Source organism: Scyliorhinus canicula, chromosome 4, assembly GCF_902713615.1.
Source record: "Scyliorhinus canicula chromosome 4, sScyCan1.1, whole genome shotgun sequence".
NCBI lineage: Eukaryota > Metazoa > Chordata > Chondrichthyes > Carcharhiniformes > Scyliorhinidae > Scyliorhinus > Scyliorhinus canicula.
In genome coordinates this window covers 181428905-181442722 of record NC_052149.1, presented here as the reverse complement: position 1 = coordinate 181442722, position 13818 = coordinate 181428905, and the positions used below count along the sequence as shown (strand labels likewise).

The 13818-nt window shown below is 44.2% G+C and overlaps 1 protein-coding gene across 1 annotated transcript in view; it reads right to left on the bottom strand.

The window, feature by feature from the left end:
• unc5a (unc-5 netrin receptor A) overlaps positions 1-13818 on the bottom strand; it is a 717175-nt gene that overhangs the window by 195789 nt on the left and 507568 nt on the right. Inside the window, exon 6 of the mRNA XM_038795643.1 lies at positions 4513-4680. Within this exon, the coding sequence (XP_038651571.1) occupies positions 4513-4680 (168 nt within the window). The remainder of the gene's footprint in view (positions 1-4512; positions 4681-13818) is intronic.

Genomic DNA, 13818 nt, shown 5'->3' with positions numbered 1-13818 from the left:
GGTGCAAACAGAAAATGGCAGTGCTAGACAGTCTGACGCATGCAGCCCAGGGGGTGAGTAGATGGTGGCCTCAGTGGCCAGGGCATCTGGCCATGGTGGTTGGTATGAGTACAGGCATGTGGTACAGGGTGGGGGTTCGGCTGCCCTCCGGGTTGTCGGGGGTTATGGTTACGGGTGTGTGGGACGCGGGCACAGTGCTGCCTACTCACCTGGCCGCCTTGAGGAGTCATGCAGTTTTTTCTGTCACTGTTGGATGGTGTGGATGGTGCTGCCCACAGCGCTCACTGCCTCTACCCCCTGCGCCCAGCCACAGTGAATGGCGGCGGCTGGCAGCCTCCTTCCCAGACTGAGGTACAGCATCATCTGCCTCTCCTCCACCGCGTCCAGCAGAGTCTCCAGCTCAGCATCCATGAAGCGTGGCACCGTGCGTCTTGCTGCCATCTTGTTGGCTGGGGTGTTGTGTGTGTGGGGAGTGAAGTGTGTATGTGCGGCTGCAGCTTGTCAGCCTCCTGTGTATCAATCGCGAAACCAGCGAATCCACCGCCATTTCTCATTGAAATAGATTGTGTTCCACGTGGCGCCAGACTAGTCCCTTGACAGTAGCTGAATCTGCCCAGCTACGGCACTAGTTTTGCTGTCGTGGAAGTCCACGGAATCTGCACTGGCGTCACCTCAGAAACAGAGAATCCAGCCCCCTTACTTTCATTTGGAGATTTCCGTAGAGATTTTTATTTTCTTGACAGAGTATGTGTTGCAGTATGGGTTCTGAACGGTGATTTTTTTGCAGAAAGAAGAAGAAAAGGAAAAAGGGAACAAACTCCTCAGGCAGCATCAAAATCCCCAGATACCCCACCGATACTCAGCTACCACAGTGAATAGACACAAAAAACCTTGGGCGGGATTCTCCGTTGTCCGACTCCGATATTGGATTCGGCGATTGTGAGGAGAATCCCTTCTGACGCCCAAATCGGTGGTGACACTGGTTTGAAGCCGGTTTTCTATTCTCCTCAGCCGCAAAATCGGAGAATCCAGCCCTCATTTGAATATTTGCACCAAATTATGCAGAAGGAGCTGGCAATTGACTCCAGAAATGTGAGAGAGTTCTGCATCGCCCTGCAGAGAAATCTCTGAAGTTCAAGTCAGAAATTAATGTGTCTCAAAAGGTCATTACTGTACCAATTTCTTAGCTGTTGGCTCATTCCAAAGGAGAATGAAATAACTTCAGCCAGATCTGTTATTTTTCTCTCCTTTCCAGGATCATTGATGTCCTTTTACCTGGCTAGGTCATTCAGTACTCTGGCACAGAGACTAGGCAAAGTGAGCCATTTATTTTCATTCAACTTGCTAGGTTTCTACTTTGGAGCTAAAGGATTGCACGAAGGTAGCCAGGTGATTACCTACATTTTTTTTAACCATAGGCCTGAACATCAAATCCTGCACAACATGCCTTGCCATCAGGACTCTCAGTTCTGTGAGGAATAAGCAAAGATTTCTTTAGCTGCCATTCACCCCTGTTGCCACAAGAGGGCACTAGACTCTGCCATACGGCCTGGCCATCTGTTGCATATTTCCAGGCCGGTTTTGTGTTGCCTTAATAATAATAATCGCTTATTGTCACAAGTAGGCTTCAATGAAGTTATTGTGAAAAGCCCCTAGTCGCCACATTCTGGCGCCTGTTCGGGGAGGCCGGTACAGGAATTGAACCCACTCTGCTGCCTAGTTCTGCATTACAAGCCAGTTGTTTAGCACACTGTGCTAAACCAGCCCCTAGAGGTTATGGATCCTGTCGTACCCTTTTTCTGCAAAATCCCTGAAATCATCATCCAAATGTTTCTCAGCCAAGAATGGACATTTTCTTGGTCTCTGCTCAGGAACATTCTTATAGGAGCTGGTTTAGCACAGTGGGTTAAATAGCTGGCTTGTAATGCAAAACAAGGCAGCAGCGCGGGTTCAGTTCCCGTATCCGCCTCCCCGATCAGGCTGAGAATCACTGAGGGCCTGGAGAATATCGGGTTGGGTCCGCTAATGATATGCCAATGGCATTTATTGCACGTGCGTTCTGGAACACATTAACGCCGCCGTTGAGGAGAATTGCGATTTGGTGTGAAATCGGCGCCTGCCGCGATTGCGGGGATGGAACCGATTCTCCGCCCAATTCCATTTCCCGATTCCGGCATCGGCCGATGGAGAATCCCACCAGGGAGTTTCCATCCACATGTGTACACATCTTTCCCCATTGTCCTGCCTTCTGTATTGGGAGGTTTCTTGCTACCCAGTCCCACTGGTCCACAGCCCCACGTGGCCTAATTTCAATCAGAAAACTATTTATGCCCCTGTCTCAGAGGTGAGTTGCTCTTTTCTTTCTTGCTCTTGATAGTCTAGAGCTATACCCTATACCTGTGGCTTTGGACCTGCTCCATCCACATCTGCACAAATATCTGCCTTCCCCGGTGATGCAGCATCAATTACTCATGCCTTTGTCTGAATGTTGGATTGACAATTGGATGGCCCAGTTCTACCTCTCATTCCTCCTTTAAGGCACTTCTCAAATCCCATCTCCAACTGTCTCACTATGTGGATAGGTGTTCAATTCTGTTGGATAATACTCCTGGGAAGCATGTTGAGACACTTAATTATGTTAAAGGTACTCGACAAATACAAGTTGTCGTTGATCTCCCATCCAGCAATATGAAGATAAGCTGTCCTGTGATTGTAGTTTTGCACATTTATATTTGAACGCCCTCTCACTTCACTTTCCCCTGATGCTTCAACTCAGCTTACTGGCTGAGAAGCTGTGTTTTGGCACTGCCACCCTGGGACCATCCCCTCCAAAGCAGATGATGGTGCTTGGCTTAGGCAGATTATCTTGCAAAAAAGTTGGTCAACTGCATCTATGAGTCACATGCGATTCCTCTAGTTCTCTGTCTGCTCTTTACTTTCTCCAGGGCTGGTACAGACCCAGTGCCAATGACCTCTCCCAGCCTGGTGAAATCCCCACTCTAAGCCTTCTTAAAAAAAAAAGCCGAGTGAAAAGTGTGCTGGGTGAAAGCTAAATAGCCTTAGAATCTGATAGTTTCTAAATTCTGCATGAAAGAGATTGATTCAGTGGGTAGCCGCTACAGCTTGCGTATTAAAGGGCAAAACGATAAAAGGCTGTTAGAAAGAACACATTTATAATTAAATTTCTTCCTTGTTGGGAAAAATCATTATTGCCATCAAGATTACTTTTCCAGAAAAATGAAGAAAGCATTTATTCACAATTTATACCCTCAATTACTATTAATAAAAAAAGAATCAGTGGGGAATTGCCGGAGGAGATTACTGGTAACATTTCATTAACTTTTGCTTTTTGGTCCATTTGCTCTCATTCATGTAGATATATACAGACAAGCAATGAAATATCTCGATACATTTATATAATATATACATGTATATTTAAGGCACAATACATACTATATATTAAATAGATTTTTTAGTTACCAGGGCATTGCTTTAAATCAACTATTTATTTCTTAAATTTCATTGGAAACAACAAAAACATTATGGAAGTGTGCAGCAAGTTAGTCAGCACCTGGTAGAGAAAAATGGATTAATATTTGAGATGTGACCCTTCATCAAAACACCACTGTAGCATTAACCTGTCTTCCTATTTATTTTGCACTCCCAGTATTTTCTGTCTTTGATTAAAAAAATCTTCAGCAATTGTGTTTTATTCCTTTCATCTATTATCTTTAAGACAGAGATCGATAGGTTCTTGATTAATAAGGGGATTATGGGGTTATGGGGAAAAGGCAGGAAAATAGGGATGAGAAAAATATCAGCCATGTTTGAATGGTGCAGCATACTTGATGGGACGAGTGGCCCAATTTTGCTCCTATATCTTATGGTCTTATAGTGTATCTGGACTGTTTCTGGACCGGGCAGATTCTTAGATCCAGGAGGAGTGTTCGCATTGTAGGGACCCTGGACAAAGATTCGGTGCAGTAATATGCAAGCCAGGCAATAGCTTCCGTAGTTACTAAATGGAACTCTCTGAGCCCTCTGCTGAATTTTGTCAGGGGGACAGTCTTCCATGGTGTGAGACAGCTGTAGTCCGGGCTCCCTGAAAGGCCCACTTGTAGCGATTTGCTGCACAAATGTCTTGGCCAGTGCAGAAATGGTTGAGGAGTGTCCGTGTTGGTGTGGAAAGTTGAAGCCACGTAATGATACCAAACATCATCCGCTTAATCTGGTGTCAAAGGCATAGATAGTAAGAAGGGTTGACAATTAGGAGTTTAATTGTTTCTCCAACTAATTTTACCGAATTTCTATAAAGCTTTAACTATTTTAACTAGTTTGTAATGCATCTAGTTCTGTTATTATGTTCTTCTGATTGTTTTTTTTTCAACTTCTTGGCTCATATTCCATCTTTTCTGTCATCATATATTACCACAAAAATTAACGTGAACGACAAATGGAGCATGTTGTAAACGTTGTTAAAAGAAGCAGCTTGAGTACAAGTTAATCATTTACCTGGGCACAGGATGGTGCAGGTAGTTTTCTGAGTGTTCTGTCCATCACAGAATGATCCACCATTCTGAGGGCTGGGGTTGGTACAGGTGCGTGTTCTTTTCTGCCATCCTTTACCACAGGTAACGCTACAGGACCACCACTCTGTCCAAGTAGACCAGCCACCATTTACTGTTCAAAAGGGGTAATCAGAAACACTACAAGTAACCACTTATGTAATGAACTAACAACACAATAAACTGAGTTTTTGTACTATTTTGGATCATTACCTGCATAATAATAGAACTAAGTGAAAACATGCAATGTTATTAATTTACAGGAAAATACCATTGATGTGATGTAATAAATACCACTGTGCACTGGCTCTTTTGTGAATTTTGACTGACAAAAGTTCAATTAGTTTAGCAGATGCACAGGAAAACCATGTTTCATGCTTCAATAGAAAACAATGTTTTGTTTGAAAGTTATGGCAGCATTCACGATAGAAAAAAACAGTAACCTGTGCACTGTGTATCGAATTAACTTTCTAAGACACCTGAAGGAAATGAAATTGTTAAACCAATTCACCAGTCACATTTCCCCAACATACATTTTCTAATTTTTGAAGATCTCACCGATATTCATTGTCTCATATCCATTGCAGATGGGTGTGACAAAGATCAGAAAGTTGAAAGTGTAAAAGATAAATTTAAACAATTGCTAAAAAGGCCTTTTATTTATATCACACCGCATGATGTCCTTGGAACATCCGGAGTACTTCTCACCCATTGAAACAGCTTTTGAAGTAAAATCAACATTATTATGGAACTATAATGTTATTGGCAAAGGCATTAAGTGTTGAAGATAAATATTTCATACATTTGCAGAATAATGTGCAGAATATTGTAAATAATATTTATTAAACTACAGCTTTAGAAACAACTGAAAACAAGCTTGAGAAAATGCACCACAAGGTATTTCCTGTTGGATGAATTGTTGCATATTCTCATATTTTAATTGAATCAGGCATAGTATTATGATAATTTGATGTACCAACCCTTAACCTCTTATTGGTGATGTCTTCAATGTTTTAAGTTATTTTAAACAAATACTGAAATCTTGAAAATATTTTTCTTCGAATTACCTTATCCTTTAATTTAGCCAATAGGTGGGCAGGAGCGAGTAGGTCGGTAACAGAGTTATGCTACTTTTATTATTGGGATATTTAGATATTATTGGCACACTCTGCGTTTCTCAGTCATATCAAGGCAAGTACAAAATGAGCACCACCTGCTGAAACATTTGACGCTTTAGTTCATTAATATCATATTGACTGCTAAACAGCATTTGAAAAGCTGCTTTCAGGGAGTGAATTAACAGTTTCACAAACACTCAGAGAAAAACATGTTCTATTTGTAAGTAGTAAAATACATTATTCCCCAAAGCATGAAGCAATAAAAAAAGAACTGTGAGATAAATAAATACTGACACAGAAGGCCAAGGCGTTTATTTAGTGTTGAAAGGCTTAAATGGGAAATATAAATGAGGCACACAAAAATCTCATCACTTGCTGTTGCTTGATTACCAATCAAACATGTGAATGTGAGATTATAAAAATGAATCAACATTATCCTTTTGTTGTTTATCCATTCACTTTGTTCATTTAAGCATGCCGCAAAGTTTTCTTATTCAATTTGTTAACCTATGATTCAAGATGTAACAAAATTGGTTAATAAAGTAACCTCAGACACCAATAAGGTGCTCCAGGTTTGTTGCTTCGTGAATAGTACTCCCACAGCTGAGTCAGAATGTCCAACCGCAGAGGCCAATATCTCGGCTGACATTCCCTGCTGAGGAGTTAAACCAAGGGCCTCTGAGCTCTTTGCTGGACATGAAACACCCCATGGACATCATTTTATGCTCTCTCTGGTATTCTGGCCAATGCACTTATCACTCAACGGGCGTGATCTAACCGAATTGCAACAGAGTCCTGTGTCGAACGCGTTTAGCTGGTGTTTCCCGACGCTCACAGTGCCAAGAGAGATCATGGTATTGAACTGGACTTTGTTGCAATCCAGGGCCTCAGTGGGGAACGCCCCGCCGAGGCCTCACTTAGTCCATTTCCTGCACTGAGGAGCTCCGCTCGCCAAAACTCCTCAGTGCAGGAGGATTACGGGAACCTCTACCCCCGACGCAACGCCCGGATCCCCCAAAGCCCAAACCCATCTATAGGGGGTCCTCATGCCCCCAGAAACACCACCTCACAAGGGCTAGGCACCCCTGCCTCCCAATGCCAGGTATGGAAAAAATGCCAGCCTGGCACCCTGGTTGTGCTCCTGCCAGTTCTACCTGGCACCCCCAGGTGGCACTGCCAGTGTGATGCCATTCCGACTGGTCCCCGTTGTGGGGGGTACATGTACTGAACAGAGCTCACTATGGTCTCTGAGGCGAAAGGGTTAGATCCCAAAGTCTCAGTCGATCAGGCGAGCTGCATATTAGAAAGCTGCCTCACTTGAAAATGCAGATTTGCCAGATCCTGATGCTACCCACAATGAGCGGGATTCAGATCACAACATCCTGTCAGATCCCGTTAGTTCTCGCGAGATGTGGCGAGCTGGGTAGACTCCGGATGAAGCCTCTCCCAACATCTACTGGCCGTACCTTCGTTCGCCTGAATGGGACGCAACGCGGCCGGCACATGGCACCCAACATCACTATAACAGATTGTCTGGACATTATCATCTTGTCATGTACACGTTGCCTGCCACTTACTTACATGACAACATTGATTACACTTTAGAAGCATTTCATTGGCCGTTAAACACTACGGAATATCCTGAGGTCATGAACAGTGATTTATAAATTCTTTCTTTCTTTCAACAATCACTTCAAGTCAATGTTTTGAGTCCATTGAAGAATTTGAAATGGATGGGATAGTTTTGCATGCAAATTAGGAATTTGAAATCTCAGACTGGAAACATAGATATTTTGTGAGACCCCTCCTCCCCCTAATCCTAACCCTAACCCACACCCTACCCTCTCTCCCATCCCCCATATTGGGCTCAAAATCACAAACTCTCAGTTTTCTGTCCTTTGATGTCCTGCAATTATTTTGTTCAAGGCCACAGGCTATATCGCCAGCTCATTATTTTATAAATGGAAGCCCATCCTGAAATAGCTTCACAGCTCCAGGGTCCCAGGTTCGATTCCGGCTTGGGTCACTGTCTGTGCGGAGTCTGCACATCCTCCCTGTGTGTGTGTGTGTTTCCTCCGGGTGCTCCGGTTTCCTCCCACAGTCCAAAGATGTGCAGGTTAGGTGGATTGGCCATGATAAATTGCCCTTAGTGTCCAAAATTGCCCTTAGTGTTGGGTGGGGTTACTGGGTTATGGGGATAGGGTGGAGGTGTTGACCTTGGGTAGAGTGCTCTTTCCAAGAGCTGGTGCAGACTCGATGGGCCGAATGGCCTCCTGCACTGTAAATTCTATGAAATCTATGAAATCTAAGTTTTCCTGCTGTGGATCAATATGGAATCAGTCTGTTAATCCAGCTTTATCTTTGTTTGAACCATCCTTATGCTTCTAGATCTGATTTTCTTGAAGCATATTCTTTTTAATCTTCCATTGCAACACTGTATACTGAATACTTCACTCTCTGCCTGTGTTTATGTATTTTCATTATGTATCCTCGGGAATTTATTGTATGTTCTATGTTTTCATGTATGGGGCAATCTGCCTGGACTGTATGCAGAACAATACTTTTCACTGTACCTTGGTACATGTGACAATAAATCCAAATCTAATCTAAATCGATGCAATGTAGCTAAACTGTTTTGTAAAATTGCAGTCACGTATGTTTGGAAGTGACAATCTGTTTCAGTACCCATTGATGTTGGAGCTTGTGACAAGGTAACTGCTGATAGCAAGTTTTTTGCTGGTATATGTGAAATTGTGTATAAAAATCTTATGAGGCATAGGCAAAACCACTGTGTTCCGCAAAGCAACTCATCAATACTTTCATGGCCTAGAAAGATTTATAAACCACAGCACTGTGGAAATATTTTCCGATAAGGTATTCATGAGATCTTCCACATCCACAAGAAATAGGAAGATTGTCTCCCAGCTAAGCCTGAAGCAATTTTAAATCTTTCATGTTGCTTTATCTGCCTTAGTAAAGGCAAACTGATCTGGTGGGCTTATGTGGAAAAGGCCATTTTTCCTCTCTGCTTTAAGCTCATTCTACCAATTAGCAAGGCGTCTTCTGTTTACCAATTCTTTTTCCTGTCTAGTCTCTCGGCAAATTGATTCTTTTTCAGCTTTTTACGTTTTCTATTGTCTCTTTTGACAATGGATGGCTGCCACCAAAATACGTTCTCATCGAAGTGAAGTCAGGCACAAAAGGACAACAAAAGCAGGACTTTATTTAGTATTCAAATTTTTCCGAGCCTTTCTTTATTCAAAGGCAATAATGGCTACTACCCAAGCTGTCATTGAAAAGGGAGGTATTGAAGAGGTTTGGTAATGTAGTTCAATGGGATTTCCTTCAGGATTGGTATGCCGTTGAGGGTTGTATGGTGTCGCTGAAGAAATAATTTTTCAAGGAAGATTCAGCAAAGATTTTAGATATCTAACCTCATGATGGATTATTGTTACCAATAATCATGACATTGATAGTACAGTTGAAGGTAGAAAAGTGGAAATGGAAGTATTGATTTGAAATGAGTGATCTCCAAAAGAGTTGACTCTCAGTCCTGATGGTATTCCCCTGAGTATGCTAAGAGATGGGGACTGAGGTCTGTGAGTCACTTGCACTTGGTTGTAAGATCTCGCGTGAATATCGGATTGTTCCGATGGGACCAATCTTTTAAAAGAACAAAGAGAGGGAATTTTAAACCGCAAGAATGAGTGGGTTGTGATGGCAACTTTTATAGTTACAGTTATGCAAGGTTGGAAGTTACGATCTGTTTCAGCGCTTGTTGATGTCAGAACTTATCAAAGGGGAACTTCTGACAGTAGGTTTCTGCTGGTCTAGGTGAACTTGACATGGTGTTCATGAAATCTTCCACATCCACAATAAGCTTGAAGCATCCCAATGTCAATACTCCCACTACAGCTTAACAGTCAAGCATTTTGATGCCTATCAATAACCTACTTGTTAAAGTCAGGCTTTGATTATTGTCAGTGGCCTGGTGCAATTAACATCCTTAGAAGTTATTAATGAGAAGTTCCCCTGCTGGGAATGCAATGGTGAGGTTTCGGGAGGATGTGTAAATTAAGTCTGGAGGCTAGCCCATCTCCTTCCCTCCCACCCCAATCAACTCCCCATAATAAGGGGGTGGGTAAAGCGGCCACTTGCCCGTTCACCATTCAGGCCCTTAAGTGGGCACTTATTGCTCACTTCAGTCCACAATCCACTGCACTACCATATTACGCTGGACGATGGAAAGCGGGCAAGAATGGGAAGGCTATTTTTCAACCAAGTTGGTGACAAGAAAGAAAGAATTGGGAGATATCCTTTGTGCACAGGGCACCCCATTTATCTCCCCCTCCCCCCCCCTCCACCAAGATTGTGGGCAGAATTCTCAGGTCGAGAGACTATGCACTGACTTCAGGACTGAATCTCAAGTAGACACAGATTGTAGATAGCAATTTGTAGATACAAATGAAGCGCCGGTCATGGAGCAATTCAGGACACGTTACTGGTCCAGCACTGGCAGTAACTGCCGGCATGTGAGATGACAAGCAGAAGCTGCATATGAGCACTCCACTCATATGCACTGGCAAGATTAAGGAACCATGGATGACGGGTGGAATTGTGAGACTAGCTAAAATGAAAAAGGAAGCATACATAAGATTGAGGCGACTCAAAACTGATGAAGTTTTGGAGGAATATCGGGAAAGTAGGGCAAATCTCAAACGCGCAATAAAGAGGGCTAAAAGGTGTCATGAAATATCTTTGGCTAACAGGGTTAAGGAAAATCCCAAAGCCTTTTATTCATATATAAGGAGCAAGAGGGTAAGACGAGAAATGATTGGCCCACTCAAAGACAAAAGAGGGAATTTATGCGTGGAGTCAGAGGAAATGAGTGAGATTCTTAATGAGTACTTTGCATCGGTATTCACCAAGGAGAGGGACATGACGGATGTTGAGGCTAGGGATGGATGTTTAAATACTCTAGGTCATGTCGGCATAAGGAAGGGGGAGGTTTTGGGTATTCTAAAAGGCATTAAGGTGGACAAGTCCCAGGGACCGGATGCGATCTGTCCCAGGTTACTGAGAGAAGCGAGGGACGAAATAGCTGGGGCCTTAACAGATATCTTTGCAGCATCGTTGAGCACGGGTGAGGTCCCGGAGGACTGGAGAATTGCTAATGTTGTCCCTTTGTTTAAGAAGGGTAGCAGGGATAATCCAGGGAATTATAGACCTGTGAGCTTGATGTCAGTGGTAGGCAAACTATTGGAGAAGATACTGAGGGATAAGATCTACACATTTGGAAGAAAATAGACTTATCAGTGATAAGCAGCATGGTTTTGTGCAGGGAAGGTCATGTCTTACAAACCTAATAGAATTCTTTGAGGAAGTGACAAAGTTAATTGATGAGGGAAGGGCTGTGGATGTCATATACATGGACTTCAGTGAAACATTTGATAAAGTTTTCCATGGCAGGTTGATGGAAAAAGTGAAGTCATATGGGGTTCAGGGTGCACTAGCTAGATGGATAAAGAACTTGCTGGGCAACAGGAGACAGAGAGTAGTGGTGGAAGGGAGTGTCTCAAAATGGAGAAGGGTGACTAGTGGTGTTCCACAGGAATCCGTGCTCGGACCACTGTTGTTTGTGATATACATAAATGATCTGGACGAAGGTATAAGTGGTCTGATGAGCAAGTTTGCAGATGATACTAAGATTGGTGGAGTTGCAGATAGTGAGGAGGACTGTCAGAGAATACAGCAAAAATATAGATAGATTGGAGAGTTGGGCAGAGAAATGGCAGATGGAGTTCAATCCAGGCAAATGCGAGGTGATGCATTTTGGAAGATCTAACTCAAGAGCAGACTATATGGTCAATGGAAGAGTCCTGGGGAAAATTGATGTACAGAGAGATCTGGGAGTTCAGGTCCATTGTACCCTGAAGGTGGCAACGCAGGTCGATGGAGTGGTCAAGAAGGCATACAACATGCTTGCCTTCATCGGGTGGGGTATTGAGTACAAGAGTCAGCAGGTCATGTTACAGTTGTACAGGACTTTGGTTAGGCCACATTTGGAATACTGCGTGCAGTTCTGGTCGCCACATTACCAGAAGGATGTGGATGCTTTAGAGAGGGTGCAGAGGAGGTTCACCAGGATGTTGCCTGGTATGGAGGGTGCTAGCTATGAAGAAAGGTTGAGCAGATTAGGATTGTTTTCGTTGGAAAGACGGAGGTTGAGGGGAGACCTGATTGAGGTCTACAAAATTATGAGAGGTATGGACAGGTTGGAAAGCAACAAGCTTTTTCCAAGAGTGGGAGTGTCAATTACAAGGGGTCACGAGTTCAAGGTGAGAGGAGGAAAGTTTAAGGGAGATGTGCGTGGAAAGATTTTTACGCAGAGGGTGGTGGGTGCCTGGAACGCTTTGCCAGCGGAGGTGGTAGAGGCGGGCACGATAGTATCATTTAAGATGCATCTGGACAGATGTATGAATGGGTGGGGAACAGAGAGAAGTAGATCCTTGGAAAATAGGCAACAGGTTTAGATAAAGGATTTGGATCGGCGCAGGCTGGGAGGGCCGAAGGGCCTGTTCCTGTGCTGTAATTTTCTTTGTTCTTTGTACACGGTATGATCAGTTGCATGGCTGCCTTGCACACTCCAGCAATGGTGGTCCATGCCTGGCCATCCAAACCACATGGCCCAGCTCTTGATCGCCCCCTGTCCCTGGCAGATGGCCCCCAGTGCACTATACTGATGTTGGACGCTTTTCATACCCTCTCTCTCACTCAGTAACCATGGTGCCTGTTTCCTGATTTTAAATATCAAAAGTGAACCTCGCCATTGGTGATTCCTCCTGGCGGAGGTGGAGCATTGCGGGATGCCTGAAGAATGCCGGGTTGGGCCTGTTAACGATATGCCAATGGCTTTTACTGTAATATTTGCATGCCCATGCAGGTGTGTGGCATGGAACGCATGATGCCGCTGTCAAAGCATCGGAGCATGGCATTCCATTGGGCACCCGGCGCAGGTCTCGCATTTTGTCCCACGCGCGATTCTCTGCCCGATCGCGTTTCGCGATTCCAGTGTCACTGGACGGAGATTCCCACCATGCACTTTTCCAATATACCTTTCCTGTCTTGCTTCCAAAATCTGTGCCCCCACCCACTCCTTCCTCGGGTGCCGAATCCCACCCCACCTTAAAAGCCCGGGACTGACCTGGGACTGGTCACCATGATCTTATCCTGGGGCCTCCTTGCAGACTCAGTAGGGCCCATTGTCTTGTTCCAGTGCTGTTGGGTCTGCAAAATCAGCTGGCCGATCATAAACTCTAGCAATTCAAGAAGGCGGGTAACCACCATCTTTTCACGGGCAATTAGAGACAGGCAATAAACGCTGGCCTAGCCAGGGTTGCCCACATCCTGTAACCACATTTACAAAAAGCACTCAATGGCAGGACTTCTCCCCACTGAAGGTCGGCAGTCCCACTCTCAACTTGTTAAGGCTGCCCCCAACTTGCTATCGCTACAAGGCGGCATTACGCAAAGTTGGTTGGCTTGAGATCGACTTTCCTTCCTTTGTGGTGCGGGTAGTGGAAGAGCTGGGGTGATGGTTGAGCAGTGCACTTCCCAGCCCTCTATCCCAACCCCCAACTCCATGCAAAATCCAGTTTGTCGTGTTTCTAAAATGAATTTAGCTTAAAGTTAACATGTGTCACCTGGCTTTCCTGGGGCTCAGGAAAATGAAATGGAGTTGACAGTGAGAGTGAGCAGCAGTGCCGGTGAATATTTCAATTTGTGATTGTGCCAACTGAATAAAAGTTCTCAGCTCCCTTTGGCAGAGATTTCCTGTGTGCAAACAACTATTTAGGCTTTTAAACCAACAACATCAGCATGGGAGTTGGGGTGGATGCACAGCCGAAGAGGGAGACCATCCACATCAGCAATGACTTGCTGTGCTGGGAGCAGGACAGACAGAAGCTCAGATTTCTTGAGCTCTCAGAAGAACAGGCTGAGGTTGTGATGGTAAGTGATGGTAAACATCTACAACATCTTAGAAGAAGACTTGCTCTCTGCTGGACCTGACAGAAGGTCACCATTGCTCTCAAACGTGCTTTTTGCTTCTTGTTCCTTCTAGGCACGATTGGAGC